This window comes from Pseudopodoces humilis, chromosome 4 (assembly GCF_049639895.1).
Source record: "Pseudopodoces humilis isolate 2021_Gansu_Grassland_sample_001 chromosome 4, ASM4963989v1, whole genome shotgun sequence".
NCBI lineage: Eukaryota > Metazoa > Chordata > Aves > Passeriformes > Paridae > Pseudopodoces > Pseudopodoces humilis.
The window spans coordinates 76,647,024-76,666,094 of record NC_142203.1 but is presented as its reverse complement, the minus strand read 5'-3'; the positions used below and the strand labels follow the sequence as shown (position 1 = coordinate 76,666,094).

General features: G+C 44.6%; 1 protein-coding gene across 3 annotated transcripts in view; it reads left to right on the top strand.

The window, feature by feature from the left end:
* Positions 1-19,071, top strand: part of MYO5B (myosin VB) — a 142,426-nt gene that overhangs the window by 104,243 nt on the left and 19,112 nt on the right. For 2 of the 3 annotated variants that reach the window (XM_014257028.2, XM_088054098.1), the window contains exons 23-29: positions 3,358-3,442; positions 4,827-4,975; positions 5,719-5,838; positions 6,907-7,044; positions 8,571-8,633; positions 14,597-14,836; positions 15,655-15,752. In XM_014257028.2, coding sequence (XP_014112503.2) covers positions 3,358-3,442; positions 4,827-4,975; positions 5,719-5,838; positions 6,907-7,044; positions 8,571-8,633; positions 14,597-14,836; positions 15,655-15,752 — 893 coding nt within the window. Of the gene's footprint in view, positions 1-3,357; positions 3,443-4,826; positions 4,976-5,718; positions 5,839-6,906; positions 7,045-8,570; positions 8,634-14,596; positions 14,849-15,654; positions 15,753-19,071 lie in introns of all 3 variants that reach the window. The other variant, XM_088054097.1, reaches the window with a different exon arrangement.

Below are 19,071 nucleotides of genomic sequence, written 5' to 3'. Positions count from 1 at the left end.
GCTTTTTCCTCAGGTGCTGTGTTTGGCTGAGAAGCTGTGGTGAAGGACTATGGTCAGGGTGATTTACCCTGAACCTCTGGCACAGCTAAAATGTACTTTTGGGTGTGCTTCTCAAAGAGGTGAACAGTCTGTACACTCGCTGTCCATGGCTGGACCGAGAGCTGACAGGTGATCACTTACTCCACTCCTTGTACCTGTGGTGCACCCACATAGGTGCATGTGAAACCAGTGTTTTCCTTTTAAAATTACAAGATTCTATTGCAGAGCAGGGCTCTGTTCATTAGCTGGTTGCAGCACAGGCTTTTAAGGCCTAAAAGGATGATTGATTTTAAAGGTGATGCAGCTGGGGATAAAACGTGTCTGTTCTTCATTGCAAATCCCCTTTGAGCGCTTGGAGGGCAGGTTGGCTTAATCACTGAAGAAATGCTTTTGAAAAGCATGAAAACAAAGCAGAAGCTTTCCCTTGTTGTAAAAGTGCCTGCAGCAGAGCAAATACTGTGCATTTCACCATGAAAATAGTTTAATTACAAAACATTACTTAATGAGCAGTGCAGACTCCCATTTCTGGCATTACCTTTCCATTGCTCCCTTCAATTCCTTGTAAGTGGGAAGACGGAGAGGACCCATTTCCTTCCTGAAAATATTAATTTAGCCAGAACACCTCCCAAGAAAAATTCTGGGAAGAGATTTTTTGAGTTGTTCTAATATCTGCTAGAAGCTGGGAAGTGTAATGAAGCTAAATTCAAGTGAGAAGCAGTTTTCACCTGCGATATCAAGATGACACCATAGGCATGGTTGTAGTGGGACAGATTCCCAAAGACATCTCTGAGTGAGACTGATGAGCCTTAATTTTTTCTGCAGCTCCTGCAAATCCATGTCAGTTATGATTTAGTTTCTGAAAAAAAGTCATTTAATCTCTTCATCATAGCTCTCTCCAAGTCCTTAATTTTAGAGTAAGTCTTCTTATTTAATTTTGTGATAAAGTTTGAAACATCTGGGTAAGTACCAACAGCTCTTTCTAGGGCTTTTGGTAGCACCTAATCTTCTTGCTTGGTGAGCCAGGATAATTCACAGCCTGGCCAGGAATTTCATTAGGAAAGTGCCAAATGCCACCCTCCTCTCCTTCCAAGACTGGGGGAGGATGTGAGGCAGATCTCATGAGCAGGTTGTTCCAGGGTAACACTTAGATAAGAGCTGCAGCCATCACAAGTGCTCCCTGCTCAGCATCTTCCACAGTAATCTTTTGAAGCAGGTGCTGTTGCATTTGAAACACCTCCAAAGGTCTGTTTCCTGTGGAAAGGTAAGCAGGAGGTACAAAAGTTGTCCATGTAGGTATCAGGGATGGAGGTGTTGCTGCTTGGCCATTTTGTGACCTGCTCCCTTTGCCTCTCCCCTTGTGTAGTGGACTGTTCACGTTCCCACTGGGCTGGGTTACACACAGGTTTTGGACTCTGAGCTTGTTCCTATTTCATATAGAAACAGGAATGCAGAAAACAAATTCAGTGGCTCAAGAGGATAGCTTAAAAATACCTGTACCCAATCTGGATTAGAAATTTTAAAATCTGGGAATAATTGTTGTGGATTCTGTTAAGTCTTGCTCTTCCAAATATCCTCTCAGCACAGTTGAGAATACTCAAGATTTTTGTCCAGTTTTGTTTTCCAGCCATCATAGCTTTGGGCAGAGAATTCCTTATCGGCACCCAATAAAAATAATTAGTAAAATAATCCTACTGCCTTCAATCTTTTCCTGATGGGACAAACAAGTAGAGTTCCTTGCTCTCCCACTGCAGCACAGGTTTTCCGTCCATTCCATCACTCCTGTGTCTGTTTTCCACTCTTTTAAGAGTTCTTCCTGCCTTGAAGATGCTAGTGTAGGCAGATGTGATTTATGGTGAAAGAGTGCAGTTTGTTTTGGTACAGAATATTAAATTCTTGGCTCAGTTCACATCATTTAAAACACCAGTAGCTGTGTATGCTTAAATTGTGGAGTTTTTCACTTTCTGGTTGTACATCCAGACTCCAGCCTTCTAGGAGAGATGCAGACAGATGTGATGCAGACAGCTGGAGCAAATTAACAGGGAAAGTAACAAGTGGGGAGGTTTTTCAGCCTGTGCGTGGAACAGGACTGATTCAGTTGTGACTTACAAGAAAATATTCACCATGCTTTAGTCCTCACCATTAGTATGTATCTGGCATAGCCAGTGCTGGATAAAATGCCTTAATTTGAACATGCTTGTGTGAAAGACTGAAATCTGTGTTAGGAATGCATGCCAGCTGGGTTGCCTATAAATTTAATCCAGTGGTGACAGAAAAATTATTACTCTTGGTCTTTGAAAACTCTCATTATTGTGTTTACAGTGTTGTTTATCGTTGATGCCTTGAGATCCTTCTGCTGTGTGTAGCCATTTCCTAAGCAGGGGCTATGGGAAGTGAAGGAGCAGGCATAGGGAATGACACGTGCTGAGAGGATGTGTGTCCTCCCCGCTGACAGCAGCAGAATCATCCTGCTTAGCTGTGGCAGCACATTTCACTTGACAATATGATGGTTGTGTGTTTTGAGATAACGCTGTTGAATGCACCAGAATTCAGGAAGCTGAATAATGTTCCAGGATTGGTTGCTGTCAGCATCAGTCCAGCCTTGCAGTTGTGACAAGTGAAAACAGCGTTTTTCAGGGCCTAGTTCCTGTTCTCATTATTTTTTATGAGGCGATTGTTGTTGTTAATAATTGCTAAGTATGCTGCCGTTGTATTGCCAAGGGCCCTGGTACATGTCATTCCTCACTGTACCAGAGGTTCTGTAGTTGTGGGAAGCACTGAAGTGATTCACCATGCTGCACGGATCGGGTACAATAAAGTTAAAAAAGCCTGACCTATTCACTCAGCTCACATTCACTGTGTCCATTTCAGCTCCTGAAGTGCTGTGTCTCTGGGAACAATCAACAGATTTATTTCCCCAGCAGCTGTGGCTTGATGCTGTGACTTGAAGACAATGATGAAGCCCATTGAGATGTAAAAATAAACCTCTGATTTGATGACCTGATCACTTGCAAGGGCTTCACTCCTGCAGATCATGGCCACCAAGTCCAGCTGCTCAGTATTTTGTAAGATTCTGCTGAAAAGGTTGATTTAAGGGAGAAGTGCACTCAGGAAAGGGAAAGCTATTCTCTCTTGTAGCAGTGCATTTCTCCTGTGCTTCTGCTATTGGTGTACAGAGGATAAGTGGCAAAGCACAGGGGAACAGATCTTTTAAAGAGCAAAGAGAGGCTGAACAAAGCCCCGTGTCTCCTGCCAGGTGAAATTAATCCCTGCAGGAGCTCTGCCCTGCAGCCAGCAGTAGCTCTCTGCCTTGTTTCGTAGCGCATCTCTGACCTGGAAGAAGAAAACACTCTCCTGAAGCAGGAAAAAGAGGAGCTGAACAGCAGGATTCTCTGTCAGTCTGAAGGTAGGAAAAACTGCCTGTAGCATCACCATGCCTTCCTTAGACAAGGGCTCAGTCTTTTCCCCAAAGCTTGTTTCCCCTGCCTTGAAAAGTGCAGCTTTTCCCATGACCTGTTCCTGGTGGCTTTTGTCTCTATTTTGTTGTGCAGGTTGTTCTGTTCATGCTGTCCTACTGGTGGGTGATAAGCCAGAAGCCAGTTTAACTGGTGAAGTACGGAATAAAGTACCTAGCAAGGCTTTTTTAGTTCAGTTATGTTAAAGCATTTCATGCAGATGGTGTGGGAGGCAGTGGAGCTGATGGAGCAGGGAATAGCTGTGTCCCAAGAATGATTAATAAAGGATCCAAGGGGCAGCACAATTCACATTTTTGAGCTGTGACAAAGAATTTCTCTAGTGTGACACGAGCCTGTGAGTGTTTTTTAAAAGCAGAGAGTTAGCTGACAAGTCATACATAGGGGGAGCAACCTGGAAAATCCCATTTCACAAAAGGGACTCTCATGCATGTATTGAGCTTTTCTATTTTTTGTCATCCTTTTCAGCTTTGATTTTGCAGCAGGATTTACAAAGATCATCATGGTGTGGATGTAACTATCACTGCTCTGTGGTACTAGTGAAGTGCCTTTTGCTCCTAGCCTAACACAAAATAAAGGAAGGAAGGTAACATAGTAAGAGGAAACCTGCTGCAAATATTTATTTATCCCTTAAAGGATGCTTTTGGAGCATCTAAGATGGGAGAAGGGAAGTGGAAGAGGTTGGTTTGTTGTTCACCCATTTAAAACAACACACAGTCTACATTTGCCTGGTTCCTCAGGAAGAGGAGGGACTGGGTTTGCTTCCAGAGGGCAGTTTTTAACAAACAACTTAATTTCTTTGGATATAAACTTCTTTGAACCCCCACAGTCTTGCCATGGTAGATGTTTGATGATGACATGAGGAAGAGCTGCTGTAGTTGATTTGCTCCTATGATAAAGCTGCTGGTGGGAAACAGGCAGGGAAGTTTTTATATGCACGAATGTATTTTCAACATGAATGTATTTCTGTACTGTGCTGGCCTTTTCTTAAGTGGATATATGGGAGCTGGAGCTGCCACAGTTAAATGATGGTTTGTAGGTGCTGGAGACTTCTCTAACTCAAGGCAAAGACTGCCCTGCAAGCTGAAGAGCTCAAGCTGTTTCAAATGTTGAGGAAACAAATACAGATTATAATAGTCTCTAAATACTAGTGAATGCTTACATGTATTTTGAAGGCTTTTGGCAGAGAGTATTTTGTTCTTTACTTGTTATTGTTGTTGTTATTATTTTGTGTTTGTTGTTCCACATGTTTACAAGAAGCTTGTTTCTGAGCTAAAGTTCATAATTTATTTTTTTTTCCCCCTTCCTATTTTAAAGATGAATTTGCACGAAACACAGCTGAAGAAAATATCCAGATGAAGAAAGAGCTGGAAGAAGAGAGGTCTCGTTATCAGAACCTGGTAAAAGAGTATGCAAGTCTGGAGCAGAGATATGACAACTTGAGGGATGAAATGACTATTATTAAGGTAATGAAACTGGAATTATCCCCGTTTCCGTGTGCCCTGGACCTGATGTTGGTGCCTGGATAACATGGCTCACTCACCTCCAAAACATTTAATAGAACTGCCATTAGTGGGCAGTTTGTGCTTGATAGTTCTAAGAATACCTCTTGGGAGTGGAGCCAAACCTTGTTTGTGTGCCTTGAAAAAGGAGCTTGGTATTCCATGCTTCTCTGTCAAATACTTAGAGATGTCTGTAAATCTCAAGAAAAGCTGGATCATGCTTGTTCTTGTTTTGCTTTTGTGTCAGTGATGTTCATGTGTAGGTGTTGGGTTAAAAAAAACAAAAAATAACTTCCAGCAATAGTGACTTCAGAATTTCAAAACCCAAAGTCTTTAGGTTCAGCATTGCTAAAGTGTTAGAAAAAACGTTGAAAATCAGAGTGGATTTGATGGAAACCTGAATGTGTAGAGCTCTGGAGGGTGCTGTCAGGCCCGCAACCTTGAGCTCAGATTTGCATGTTCACACTTACCAGGCATCTGGTGTCATAAAGAGTCTTTAATTCATGCAGAATTTTTAAACTGAGCTTCTATATCACTTTTGCACTTTGAAGTGTTAGTATGCATTTTAAGGGTAGGGCATAAAAACTTAGAACATGTAATTCTCTATAAAATAAGTATATAGTCACATATTTGCTCCAAAGAAGGAACACTTTGAGAGGAACCCTTTAACACTGGGTGCTTTAAGTGTCTGCATAATTTCTTGGCAGCAAACACCGGGGCACAGGAGAAACCCATCCAACCAGAGCAGCTTGGAGTCTGATTCCAATAACCCATCCATCTGCACGTCTGAGATTGGGGACACTGAGGATGTGATACAGCAGGTGGAGGTACAGTAACTCAGGAGGGAAGGCAGGGGAGCCCTGCTCTAGGGGTGATGATGTATGGTTTGCAGCACAGAGGGGCAGTGCAGCTTGGGCAGTGAGGCGTGAGGGATAAAATCGATTCCATGCGTCGTTAATTGTGTGAGAGGGACTGCAGTGTTGTGGTGCTCTGGCAAACTCTACTTGTTTGCAGCATCAGGACTCTAAAAATAATACAGTGCTGTCTTTGGGCCATACCAGTTTAAAGACTGATGAGAATTCATCACAGCTGTTTCACCCAGCGCTGATGGATCACAACTATACCGTGATCCTTCTCCGCAAGGACACCAGAATTCATTGCCGTCTTGCCCCGAGCATTTTCTTTCCCATGCATCTTCACAGATGCTTTGCTGGCCAGCACAGCCCCTGTAATCAAATCAACAGTCTCCTAATGCAGGAAAGAGCAGCACAAATTATTCCTTGGCTATCAAGAATCCTGTGGAAAAGGTAAATATGTTTTTTACTTACATCAGACAGAATAGGCTGCTTTTTAAACTCAGTTTCTGACTTGAGAGCACTTGTTTGGTGATTAATGTTCCTAGGGTCTGCCGCCCCTTGGCAAGACCATACCTTGTGTACCAATACCATGCCTGCAGAAACCCTCAATTCCCTTTGCTGTGTTACATTGTTTTAGTATTTCTGAACTGCTCTGAAAACATTTTCTGATTTGAATACAATCAGTACTGACAGTGCTTTGATATAAAATATTCCAGGCAAAGGCAGTTAAAAACCCCCAACAAATAAACACTTGACTAAAAGGGATGCAGGAGGGCATTTTTGATGTTCTGAGCCCCCATCACCTATTGTGCTGTTAAGCATTCGGTAATTTATTAAAACAAGTCAGGTATTTTACTGACATTCAAAATAGGTGTTTACAATGTGGATTTGCTCTTTGGAAGTACATGCATTTCTTAGGATGCTGCTGTTCCTGGCTGTGGCTGATGTAGAGTCAGGGTGCATCTGGCACTGTGCAGAGTGATAAAACTTGACACTGAGGTCTTTTCTTTTTTTCTCCTCCTTCCTGTACTTCTCCAGGAGATTGGGATGGAGAAAGCAGCCATGGACATGACCCTCTTCCTAAAGCTGCAGAAGCGAGTGAGGGAGCTCGAGCTGGAGAGGAGGAAGCTGCAAGCCCAGCTGGAGAAAAAGGAGCAAGAGATCAAGAAATCCCAGGCAAGAGGCATCTTTTCATGGATACTAAATTTCATATTTATAACTGGCTTTCCTTGATTGCCCGTGGCCACATGATGTAGGAATTTAGCTTTGAGAGTGACAAGTTCAACATATGAGGCTACAAATCCATCTGGAAAACGGAGATAAACTTTTTTTGTCAACTAGGCACAATTGGACAGGAGAACTACTTTATTTATTTGTTTAAACACACTGGTTATAACGTATTTAGGGCAATTATCTTAAGCCTCTTGAAAGCAATGAAATGTAGAATCAATTCTGGCATATGTTATTCCACCTGTGTCTTACATGTAGCACCCTACATGTTCAACAACCCTCCCTTTTGGATGATTTCTGTTATTCAAGCATTTCTTTGCTGTTCTAGCTTCACCCCATCCAGCAGTGTGTGGAGTGAGCTGAAAAGCACTTCACACAGATATCAGTAAGGCTGGTGCCCTCCGTTTGGTTTTATTATATTAGCACATTCTGATCAGGATTTTTTCCTCAGTAATGATCATAGAGAGAAATACAGGTTAAAAGTAGTGTAGTAAATCAGAAATACCAGGATAGCTGTTAGGAGAATGGGTTCTTCATTTCTGTTGCAAGGCAGGGATGTTCTTCTGCTGCATTCTTCCTTCCTTTTGGAAAAAACCCAAAACAAACAAAACCAAATTTCCTGAATTTGAGTTGCATGCTTGGAAGGAAATTAAAAACATGTATATTAAAAAAATTAAGGTTTCTGACAGCCCAGTGGTAACTTTAGGAACAGGAGTCCCTAAGTCTGAAAATACAGCTTTCTAGGTTGTGGAAAAAACTGACTTCTGGGACAGGGGTTTTAATTGCAGGTCTCTTGTATTTGCTTTCCTTGCCATCTGTAGCCAAGGCTTGTCAGAGGCCAGAGTTTGCTATGAAACAGCAGTGCTGTGTGCTTCGTGTCCTGAACCACTGAAGATGCTCTTTTACAAACTGTTGGGCAAATGCCATCCCTCTTGGCTACATATTTGAAATTTCTGGGGCTTCTGTTGCTTTGTTTGGGAATTATTTTCATTATTACTCTCCAGTGTGATATCAGTGTACCTTTGAAGAAATGCAGTAGGAGACTCAAAAAATCATCAACAGTAATTATTTACTTGCTTCACTAGCTATTGTTATTGATCACCCCTAGCAATTTGCTGGAAACACATGAAACAGGAGACTTCCCCAGCCTCTCATTCCTGCTGCAGGAGGATTAAAAATTTGTTTTCCAACTGCTGTGTTGAGGATTGTTCCCTTAATGACTGTCATTGTTTGAAAGCTGCAGCGAGGCACAGTTATCAAGATATTAGTGAGAGATAAAACCTGTTTCTCGTGGAGTGTCCTCTCCCCCACTAGTGTTGCTGGGATGCTGTCTGATGGCAGTTAGTGACATTATTATGGCTGAACTGGCCAGCAGGGCTGAATGCTGATGGAGATGTGCCCAGCTACCCTGTGGTGCATGCCTGTTCCTCTGCCTGCTCCTAAGTACAAATTTACCTCTCTAATCTGCACAGGTAATGGAAACAAAGACTGAAGTATCTTCAGAACATGAAGATTTTGCATACAACAGCCTGAAGGTGAGTGAGAGGCTTCTATTTAGTAGTGTAACCTATTGCGTGGCTCCAGAAGCTCAAACAAATGGTGTGGACATGCTAATAATCCAAAACCTGCTGTAATCTGGTAGAGAGGGAAGTTGGAAAGCTGTAGCTCCCCATCAGCTCCTGGGCTAGGGTTGGGCTCACAGATGTTTCTCTCTGAGGCAACATCTGCTCTCTGCTGATCTGCCTGTCTCTGAGTCATCTGTGGAGGTAATGAACCCACTCATGGTGAAGGGGGCTTTTTCCACGGCAGGTATTCCCTCTGGGACTTTGTTGGGCCCCCTTTGACAGGGCACTGCAGGTTTCGCAGTCTGCTTTGCATTAGGTGTAAATTCTTACGGGTGTTTCTTGTTCCAGGCTCCACCTCTGCTTCTTACCCACCTTCCGTGCGGTCCCAAGGTACCACTCAGGTCAAACCCAGATAAATCTGTGGTGTGAATTGCAATAATAGCCTCCATCTCCCAGCAGAAGTGCTGGCTGCCCACAGTCATCCTATTTTTTCTCAGCTGTTGCCCTACCTTAGAATTCATCTTGCCCCCAGGCTCTAAATCCTGGCAGTTTCTGTCCCCATCACTTTCTCCCTGTGACAATCAGAGCAACTGATGCCTCCTGGGCTCCTATTGTGGTGTCTGTGGGTTCTATCCTCCTGCTCTAAATGTATTCAAACACTCCTGGCCTTAACTGTTTTAGACCAATTCTTATGTCCTGCTTATCCTCAGAAAACCAGTTCCTAGCATAGAGTTACTAATACATTTTTTTTTATGCTGTTGGTTTTTTCAATGCAGACCTATCTTTCCGTTGTTCCTTCTCTCCCTATCACCTTAACAAATATTGCAGTGCAACTGGGAAGTCCAGAGGAACATATGTTTTCCTGAATAACATGATGCTAAACCATCTGTCAGTAGTAATACCAGTTTTTGCTTCTGCATCATCTCCTCAGAAAGATGCAAAAAAAAAAGCAGAAATTAGAGATGGAAAGGATGTCAAATCCCCACTAAGCTCTTATCTCTAGCAGTAGATTTTTATGACACTTGATCAATTCTGTTTTATTTTCCTAGCATGGTATTGGTGTAGCTCTGGCTAAATATGCTGATTGTGATGGAGGGAAACCCCCTTGAATTTCCTGAGTACTTCTGCATAGCCCCTTGGAGAAGCATGGCAAGGTCACTGCCCAAGTGTCTTCCAGTTGGTTAAACATCCTTGTGAAAGGTTTACGTTTCTTGACCTTGTAAAGCAAAGTGGAGTTGCAGTTTAGAAGGGGAAAACCCAGCAGATGAGAGCCACCACCACCTTAAATGTCTTCTGGAGTTCTAACTTCTGTGTGAGTTCACAAACTGTGTTTTCTTCAAGGTTTAACCCTGGAAGTTCAGAGTGGAAATACTAATTTTGGATTTTCCTACACTCTGCATACTAACATGCTAGCATTCGTACTACCTATCTAACAAACTTTAAAATACAATTTAAATGTTAATATAATGTCATGAGAATAGGTGGCATGTGTTGCTAAAAATGCAGGGTTCTTTAAACTTTAGTCCAAAACAGGTGGAAAATGAACCTGCAGGGATTTCACGTTCCCTGTAGGAGTGTTTACCTGAGAAGGACCACTGAAAAAGAGAGAGACAGATACAGCTCCCTGCTGTTCTCCCCACATCTGAACATAGGACACAGCCTGAAGTCTCTGTCTGCAATGCAGGAGTGACTTACTGCTGATTTTGAGGGCTTTTCTTCCCCGCCTTCCCCTTGACATCTGCTTCCATGGCCATGACAAAGCTATTCCTCTCTTCTCTTTCTCCTGCTAATTTGTATCTCAAATATTTGTACTTCCTCTGGCTCCATTAAGAGTTTCTTGTGAATATATTTATTTTTCATTTTTACCAACTTAAAAAGACTTTATCTTGGGGAAATAGTCTGAGGTTCCTAAAAGCTCACACAGAGGACAGTCCTTCTGTGGATGCTCTTGAGTGGCTTGTTGAGGTACCAGTTAGTCAGCCATGGATAAGGACACGGACCAGGCTGCTTCCACTCCCAGGGATCCAGCCTCAGCTTCTCTGGGCACCCTGTGCCAGGGCCTCCCCAGCCTCACAGCCAGCAATTTTTTCCTCCTTTCTGATCTAAACATTATCTATTTCAGTTTGGACAAGATGAGCTTAAAGGTCCCTTCCAACTCAAACTATTTCTGCTGCTCTAAGATTCCATACTTTTGTGTCCCATTTCAGACATTTTTGTCACTCACAGCCCCTCAAGAACAGTACGAGTTGTGGGCGTTACGGGATGGCTGTGCAGGTTTGGTGTCTGCAGCCAGCACATGGTCTGGTAATTCACAGGTGTCTGCTGTCCTCCAGCTTGGTGTCTTGGTGTAATTATTACTGTAATTATTACTGCCACAACACCCATGATGGCAGGGGTTTGCCTTTGGAATTAGCATCTGGTGGGGAGTCTGTTGTTGATGCAGATTCTGATGGAGGGAAGATGAACAGTGCTCCATTAGAGAGGCTCATCTGTTTTTTCAGTTTTGTAGGGCTGAAAAGAAATGTGTGAAATTAAATGAATTTACAAGCAGAAGTTACCTGTCCTTCGTAATGGGTAAATATGTTTCTCAGAAGCTGCTGTCCCAAAATACACCCAGCCAGATGTTTGGTTAATCATTATCCAGGAATGCAAAACAGGGAGATATGTCCTTTAGGCATGCCAGTGAGAAATGCATTTTCCTTGTTTTTTCAAGCTGGGAAAGTGGCAGTGGGAATGAAAACACTGAGAAGCCCTTGCTCTGACTCCATGTTTCTGAGCAACCTCTTCTAGTGGAAGCTGTGCCTGCAGCTCACACATTCTAGGATTTCAAGCAGGAGCACGATGCATAAGTCAGCTTCTCTCTCGTTGCATAGCTGGCATGTTTGTTTCATCCTTTAGACTTGGCAGCTCATCATAAAATGAGCTGCATGGAGGATTTTGTTTTCTTTTCCTGCAGAATGCCAGAAAAGAAGAGAGGGGGCAAAATCCTGGCATGGCAGTGCTAACCTCTGACTTAGGCAGGCTCACACTTCCCCCAGCAGTGCTCTGTAAGCCCTTTGCTAAAGAGTGAAGTTATTTTTGTCATCATTAGTGCTCGAGTACCCCTGCCAGAGCTCTTTAACACTGCATATGTTGGGACAAGTGTGAGTTCAAGTTAAATGCATTCTGACTGTAAAATTTTTTGGTAAAATTTATTTGTCAGATATTTTGTTAAATAAATCAGCATGACTGGACTACACTGAAGAAAGATAATTTTCACTTTGCCAATAGAAATCTCTTACCACATCCATAGCATTTTATTTTAGCTTCTGATCATCTGTGGCATGTGCTGAAGCTAAAAGGATGTATGAGCTGAGGACAGAAGGTGTTTTAACACTGCTCCATGAAATCCACAAAGAAAGGAGTAGGGAATTGTCACTGTCAGACACAGAATGATTCACACAGACGCAACTCGATGTGTGATGAAAGAAGAAGAAAGTTTATTCTGGTTTTTTTCAGTATTTATATATTTTTGACAGCGACCAGGGATTGGATAGTCAGGTCACTACTTTCCCGACTGTACTGGCTGTGAAAAACGTCCATCAAAAGGCATATCCTTAATGGAATGTATAAACATCTATGTTTATAGTTACTTTCCTGGGAAAGTGGCTAGAAATTATGTAAACAATATGGGAACGCCTGATTCTCAGGGTGACAGGGAATAGATTTAAATGCAAACTTTGAAAAGAGTGTATGGAAGGGGCTGTTGGAGCCCGATATTGGTTATCGCTTTCTTTCCTGGCCTTCCTGGCTTTGTTTCTAACCAGAGCAGAGCTCGGAATGACTAGTCCTTGGAGATAGCAGTGTGGCTGACCCATTATAAAAAAGAGAGGGAGAAACGGATACAAAGTGGAGGAGGAGGAAGGTTAAGAAAAAGGAAAGCAGAGCTTTTACACAGCAAATAGCCACAGAAGAGTTATTTTAGTAGAAAAGCAAGTAACTGCTTTCATGACCAGTGAGGGGTGATGCTTCTCCATGGAGCAGGAAGAGTTAAAACCAGTTTGATATCAATTTCCACCATGCACACACTTCCAGCTCCTGCTTTAAACACCAGTTACAGAAAAGCCCATGTCCCATATACTCCCTCTGCCGTGGATAATGTGGAGGAATTGTTGGATCTAAGGCGTTTCTTATCCTTTTGGTTTTTTCATGACAGATGGTATAAAGTACCTGAATATGCCCCATTACTGATGTTGTTTGTTCAGCTAGGAGCATGCTGCCCAGATGCCAGATCAGCTATTCTGTTCACACCTCTGCTGTGATAAGCCATGCTATTTATAATTTGTAAGGATTTATAATTACAACACCCGTTTCCTATGGAAACGGGGTTTACACAGCTGTGCTAGCTACACACTGTGTAAATTGTATAAATTGCCCCCCATCCCCCCCAGCCATTTTTGGATTCATTAGCTTGACTCAGCCCAAGCTGATAGTGAAGCAGATATCCCAGAGATAAGAGCAGTTGTGAAAGGAAGCTGTGGAAAGGTACAGTAAACAGCAGGGAGGTGAGGCACGTGGGTGACAGTAGGGAATGATCTTGTGCTGTTGTAGACCCCGGAGAATCCACATGGATGGGGGTTGGTCCCCAGGAGAGAGCTGACCCCACATCAGACAGCAGGCTTTGTCAGCTCACACGCAGGGCTAGTGGTCTGTGCCATGTTGGGGTGCCTGGGAGCGTGGGGACGGGAGGGAGCAGACCTGGGTGCCACCATGCAGCAGCCAGAGGTGGAGGATCATGCAAAAGAAATGTGGGTTGCTGTGAGCAGGACACCAGGAGTCCCACCCAGTCTGTGACCCACAGCAAGGACTGGTGGTTTTTAAGCTTGAAGTGGGTAGATTTAGATGGGATATTGGGAAGAAGGTCTTGGCTGTGAGGGCAGTGAGGCTCTGGCACAGGTTTCCCAGAAAATCTGTCCCTGGATCCTTGGGAGTGTTCCAGGTCAGGTTTGACAGGGCTAGGAGCAACCTGGGACAGTGGAAGGTGTCCCTGCCCATGGCAGGGGGTGGGAAATAGATGAGCTTTAAGGTCCCTCCCAACCCAAACCATTCCATGGTTCTGTGACTGTACCATGTGCAGCAGCAAAGCTGCTCTTGATGCAGCAAGGATTCTCCAGGTGGGTTTTGGGTGGTGGCAAAGAGCTGCCAAAGGTTGCATTGCCACCTGCAAACAAAGCTTTGTGGTGACAGGCTAAAATGAAAGTTGTTTGAGCTGCCAGAGTTCTGTTCTTCTGTCTTCTGCTGCCATGCAAAAGCAAATAAGCCCTTCAGTTGTCTCAGCAAAGATGTTGTTACTCAGGAGAATCAGTTGGCATCAGACTAGCATGGTGTTGGCCCTGCCTGTCAAATGCCAGTGGCTGAGGAGACAGCAGGGTGAGGAAATCCTCCTGCTATAAACACTGCACTGGGGTGGGGGAATTACAAAGTGTATGAGAAAAGAAGAGGGAACTCACAGACCCATGGTTCACCCTGGGGGGGATACCTGCCACTATGATGGTTTGTGCAAATCAGCATCTCCCAGCTGATCTAATGAATATGAAAGGTGAGCTGAATGTTGTGGGGGTTGTGTGATTTATTGATTCAGAAGGAAAAGAGGTGGAGGAGAAAAGAGCATGTTTAGCTTCTTTAACAACCTGCTTTTGTGTTTAGAAATATTTTCAACGAATAAGAAATACCCTGGGTCACTCTGTAGTGTTGTTACTAAATAGCAACAGGCTGCTGACTAAAGCAAAAACCTTTGCTGAACCACAGATAGCTGGGCTGGCAGCAAAACCCAGATCCTGGCTTGCATTGATCTGTAATCATTGATAATTGAGTCACCCTAGAGACATCTCAGAACTGGAAGAGGCACCACAGGGCAGTTTATCCAAACTGCTTAATGGCTGGATGTTTTCCAGAGGCAAGAGCTGGAGTCAGAGAACAAGAAGCTGAAAAATGAGCTCAACGAGCTGAGGAAGGCCATAGCAGACCATGCCACACAGAACAACTCCTCCAACGACATGCAGGACAGCTACAACCTCCTTCTGAACCAGCTGAAATCGGCCAATGAGGAGCTGGAGGTGCGCAAGGAGGAGGTGCTGATCCTCAGGTCACAGATCATGAAGGCAGCCCAGCAGAAGGAGACGGGGAAAAACATGGTAAAGGAGAGGGTAATGGATTTTCTTTTCCTTCTTCCCCTCTGTTGCTGGAGATTCACTGGCTGCCTGAGCAATGCCATTTCTGCTGTGGCGGGCAGGATGGCACAGGGTCGTGCAGGGTTGTGCAGGGGTACGGGAGGTCCTGCCTGGGGATGAGATGCAGTCCCCGACATTTCAGACAGTCCAGGATTATCTGTGCCATGGTACTTCCAGGGGGTGCTTTCCCCCATACCTGACGAGGGTAAACCAGCCTACACAACCCCTGCACCAATGTGTGTGGTTCAGCATATTCCTGGTGATGTTTTGCAGTAATAATCTTTTCTGCAAGGAAATGGTGCGAGGGAAAATAATTTCTAGACCAGATTCTGCTTACTTTGGGCTGGTGCAGCTGTAATGTGTTTCTTCTGACATGCAGGCAAGAAGGGAGCCTGTCTCTCACACAGCTGTGATGGGATTTGTATTTAGAGCAGATTGCAATGGAAGGGCACATTTTCCAGAAACTCAATCTTTACTGATTTGCTGTTGTACCATTCCTCAAGGTTTTGGTGTGTTTTGTATTTCAGACCAAGCCAAGCACCCTGCTTATCTTCTTCCCAAGTTGAGTGCATCCTTCTTCCATCTCTTATCACTGCATCTTTCTTCCATCTCTTATCTATCCCGCTGCATGTGTGTGGATTCATAGAAACTCAGGAGTCTGGTGGATGCTCCAGAGATGCTTTTAATAGAATAGTTGAGAGTTGTTTGGTGTCAGGAACTTGTAGAGCCAGGCAGAGTTTTGAAGCAGGATGTCACGTTGCTGTTTTGCATGTTGACTTTAGGAGAACATCTCCCCCAATGCCAGCTGGCCCAACAGTGACCAGCACGTTGACCAGGAGGACGCGATCGAAGCCTACCAGGGCATGTGTGAGACCAACCGGTAAGTATGGCACAGACCCCTCCACACCGGGGGGATTCTGCATGAGAGACAGAGCCTCCCCAAAATCAATGTGTTTTAGAGAGCTACCAGCCTCTGGATTGTGTTACGGACTCAAGGGTGGGCCATTAAGGTGAAACCAAAGACACACATCCTGTGGAATTGTAGAATCCCGGAATGGTTTGGGTCAAAAGAGACCTTTAAGATCACCTAGTTCCAGTCAGATACTGAGCAGGTGGAAAAGCAGACATGGAAGTGAGCAAAACTGAGTTTTGACTGCTTCCGGTATGTAAAAAGCAGCAAGACTAAGATTTGGGATTGTGTTTGTATTTATTTCAGATATCTCATACCATGTTGGGAGGATGCCACAGTTCCCTTCTGGTTTTCCCAGAGGCAGAAGTCTGTTGTGGTTAACTAAGCTAACAAACATGATATATTCCCTGAAAGCACTCACTCATATTATTGATTTTCTTGCCCCCAAACTGGGTGTCAGGAACAACTTTTATTGCAGGTTTACCTCAATGAGGATTAATACTTTGAACATGTGTCTGCCCTCACAGTAACAATGGGCTGATATTGCCAAGCATTAAATCAGTCCTTGCAGCTGCCCAGGAGGATATCAAATAATAAAGCAATGTCTTTCAAGAAGAAGAAATTACATGGATAAAACAGCCCAATAATATGAAAAGTAAATTTTTATTTTACTTCAAGGAACTTGAATGTTTATCTTTTTTTTTTTTTTCTCTTGACAAATACAGATGTTTGAAGCTTTTTCTCCCTAAATAATTTCCATTCAGCAAGGAAAAAGACACAGACATTGTGGATTAATGGCTTTTAATAGCACAATATGATTTGCTACTTTTTAAAGTGGTTGTGGAAGGTTGCTAACATTCCATGCTGAGACCTGACTTAATGAGGACTTTATTCACACCTGTATGAATATGAAGAAAGGCCCATTTAGTGGAGCTCAAAACCCTGATGGCTGAACTGAGGCTCTTCCCAGGCTGTTCTGCCAGCATTCACCAGGTCTGGAGGCCTGGGGAGGCCTGGAGCAGTGGGGATTGTTGGGGTCCAGGACTCCTGTGACATTGGTTTCACACCTGAGCATCATGTCTGGCTAGATAACGACTAGTCTTTCTGGTTTTTTTCAATTTGCCATTGAACATTTGCTTTCCTGAAGTGAACTTGCTGATGAAATTTCTGCCCCTCCTGCAGTAGAGATGATGAGATTAATTTGCACATCACATTCTTGTCAGTAAATCAGTGGAGCTCAGTGTGCTTCCTGCAGCAAGGAGTGAGTTTTGGTCATTTGGTGAATTCCATGAACTTTCTCTTCTTTCCTTCATTGTCCTTCTTTCCAACATTCTCCTGGAGCTGTGGGTGCTCATACCCATGTGAAATGAGATGTGAAATGCCGTTGTTGGGCACAGCTTTAATTTCTCCCTGTATTTTCCAGTGTGCTTGAGTAGGGAAAGTTAGTTTGTGTTCAGGGGTTGGTGAAGGAGTCAAAATAAGGGTTGCTGCTTTCACAGGACATGTGTCTGACCCAAGGGTGTCACTGGTCCCCAGTATAAATTGGTATCTGGCCATACTGGTGCACATTGTCTCCTGTAGCCTGCCAGGAGGCTCCAGTCCTCCTCCAGACACACTGGTTTCACAATTGACTTCTGCAGAAAGAATTGAATTGTAGAATCATTTAGGTTCAAAAAGATATCTTGAGGTCCAGCTCTTCCCCCAGCACTGGCAAGGCCAGCACTAAACCATGTGCCACATTCCACGTGGATTTTAAATCCCTCCAGGGCCTATAAGTTTCCAGGATCTAATTTTCCTCAGGAGAACAAATCTCTTTCCTTGCAATTGTACAGATGAGCTGCAATTTTAAGAAGTTCATGTCATCTGGCCTTGGCAGTTTTTGGCCTCTTAAGTTTAGGGAGGGGAAATCTGCAGTCTCCAGGGTTAGTTCATTATTCTCTCATCTGCCTCTCATGTGAAGCTTGACTGGAGCTTGGCTCTTGAAATACAGCTCTATATGCTCTCACCCTGATTTTCTGCAGTGATTTATCCAGTGGCTCATTAAGCACCACCAACCTCCCCATTACAAGGTTCCCTGTGCAGTTGTCTGTTTATTGGGTTGTTTTTTAAGCTGTAGGCTGGTGTGGATAGCAATAAAATGGATGAAGACAAATGCTTGGGGAGCCTGGATTATTGCGTTTGTAGACATAAATAAACATTCCCTCCCCCAGCACAGATTTGCATTTGTATTTGCACAGCTCTATACCCAAGGGTGTCACCATGAGAAACAGAAATGCCTTCCCTTTCTAATCTTAATCAATAAATATTTTAATGGGAAGCTTTTCTGGTGGGGTTGCAGTTCTGAAGTGGGATATATAAACAAGAGCCATTTCTTCTCTCACCTTCTCTGCAAGAAGCACTCCCATTTCTCTTTCGTAGAATGGTTTGAGTTGGAAGGGACCTTAAAGATCATCCGGTTCCACCCCTGCCATGCTATGGCAGGGACAGCTTCCAGTGTCCCAGGCTGCTCCAAGCCCTGTCCAGCCTGGCCTTGGACACTGCAGGGATCCAGGGGCAGCCCCAGCTGCTCTGGGCACCCTGTGCCAGGGCCTGCCCACCCTCCCAGCCAGCAATTCCTTCCCAATATCCCAGCTGGGCCTGCCCTCTGGCACTGGGAAGCCATTGCCTGTGTGCTGTCCCTGCAGGCCTTGTCCCCAGTCCCTGGGCAGCTCTCCTGGAGCCCCTTTAGGCCCTGCCAGGGGCTCTCAGCTCTCCCTGGAGCCTTCTCTTGTGCAGGGGAGCAGCCCCAGCTCTCCCAGGCTGGCTCCAGAGCAGAGGGGCTCCAGCCCTGGCAGCAGCTGCGTGGCCTCCTCTGGGCTGGCTCCAGCAGCTCCACGTCCTTGTGCTGTTGTTGCCCAGGGCTGGGGCAGCTCTGCAGGTGGGGTCTCACCTGAGCACAGGGGCACAGGGGCACAATCCCCCCTCCCCTGCTGCCCACACTGGGGGATCAGCCCAGGGCAGGGAGTTCAGGGCTGGGGCAGGTCCAGCTCTCACCCCCAGCACCCCCAGGTCCTTCTCCCAGTGCTGCTCCCTCTGCTCATCCCCAGCCTGGATTGATCCCAGGGGCTGCCCTGACCCAGCTGCAGCTCCAGCACTTGGCCTTGTTAAAACCTCATGAGGTTGCCTTGGGCCACTGCTTGGGCTTATCCAGGTCCCTCTGGATGGCCCAGTCCTTCAGGGGTGTCACCTGCTCTTTGCCTCCCAGTCTGGGGTGCTCTTTGACCAGGTGGAGGTTCTTCACCGGCCCAGG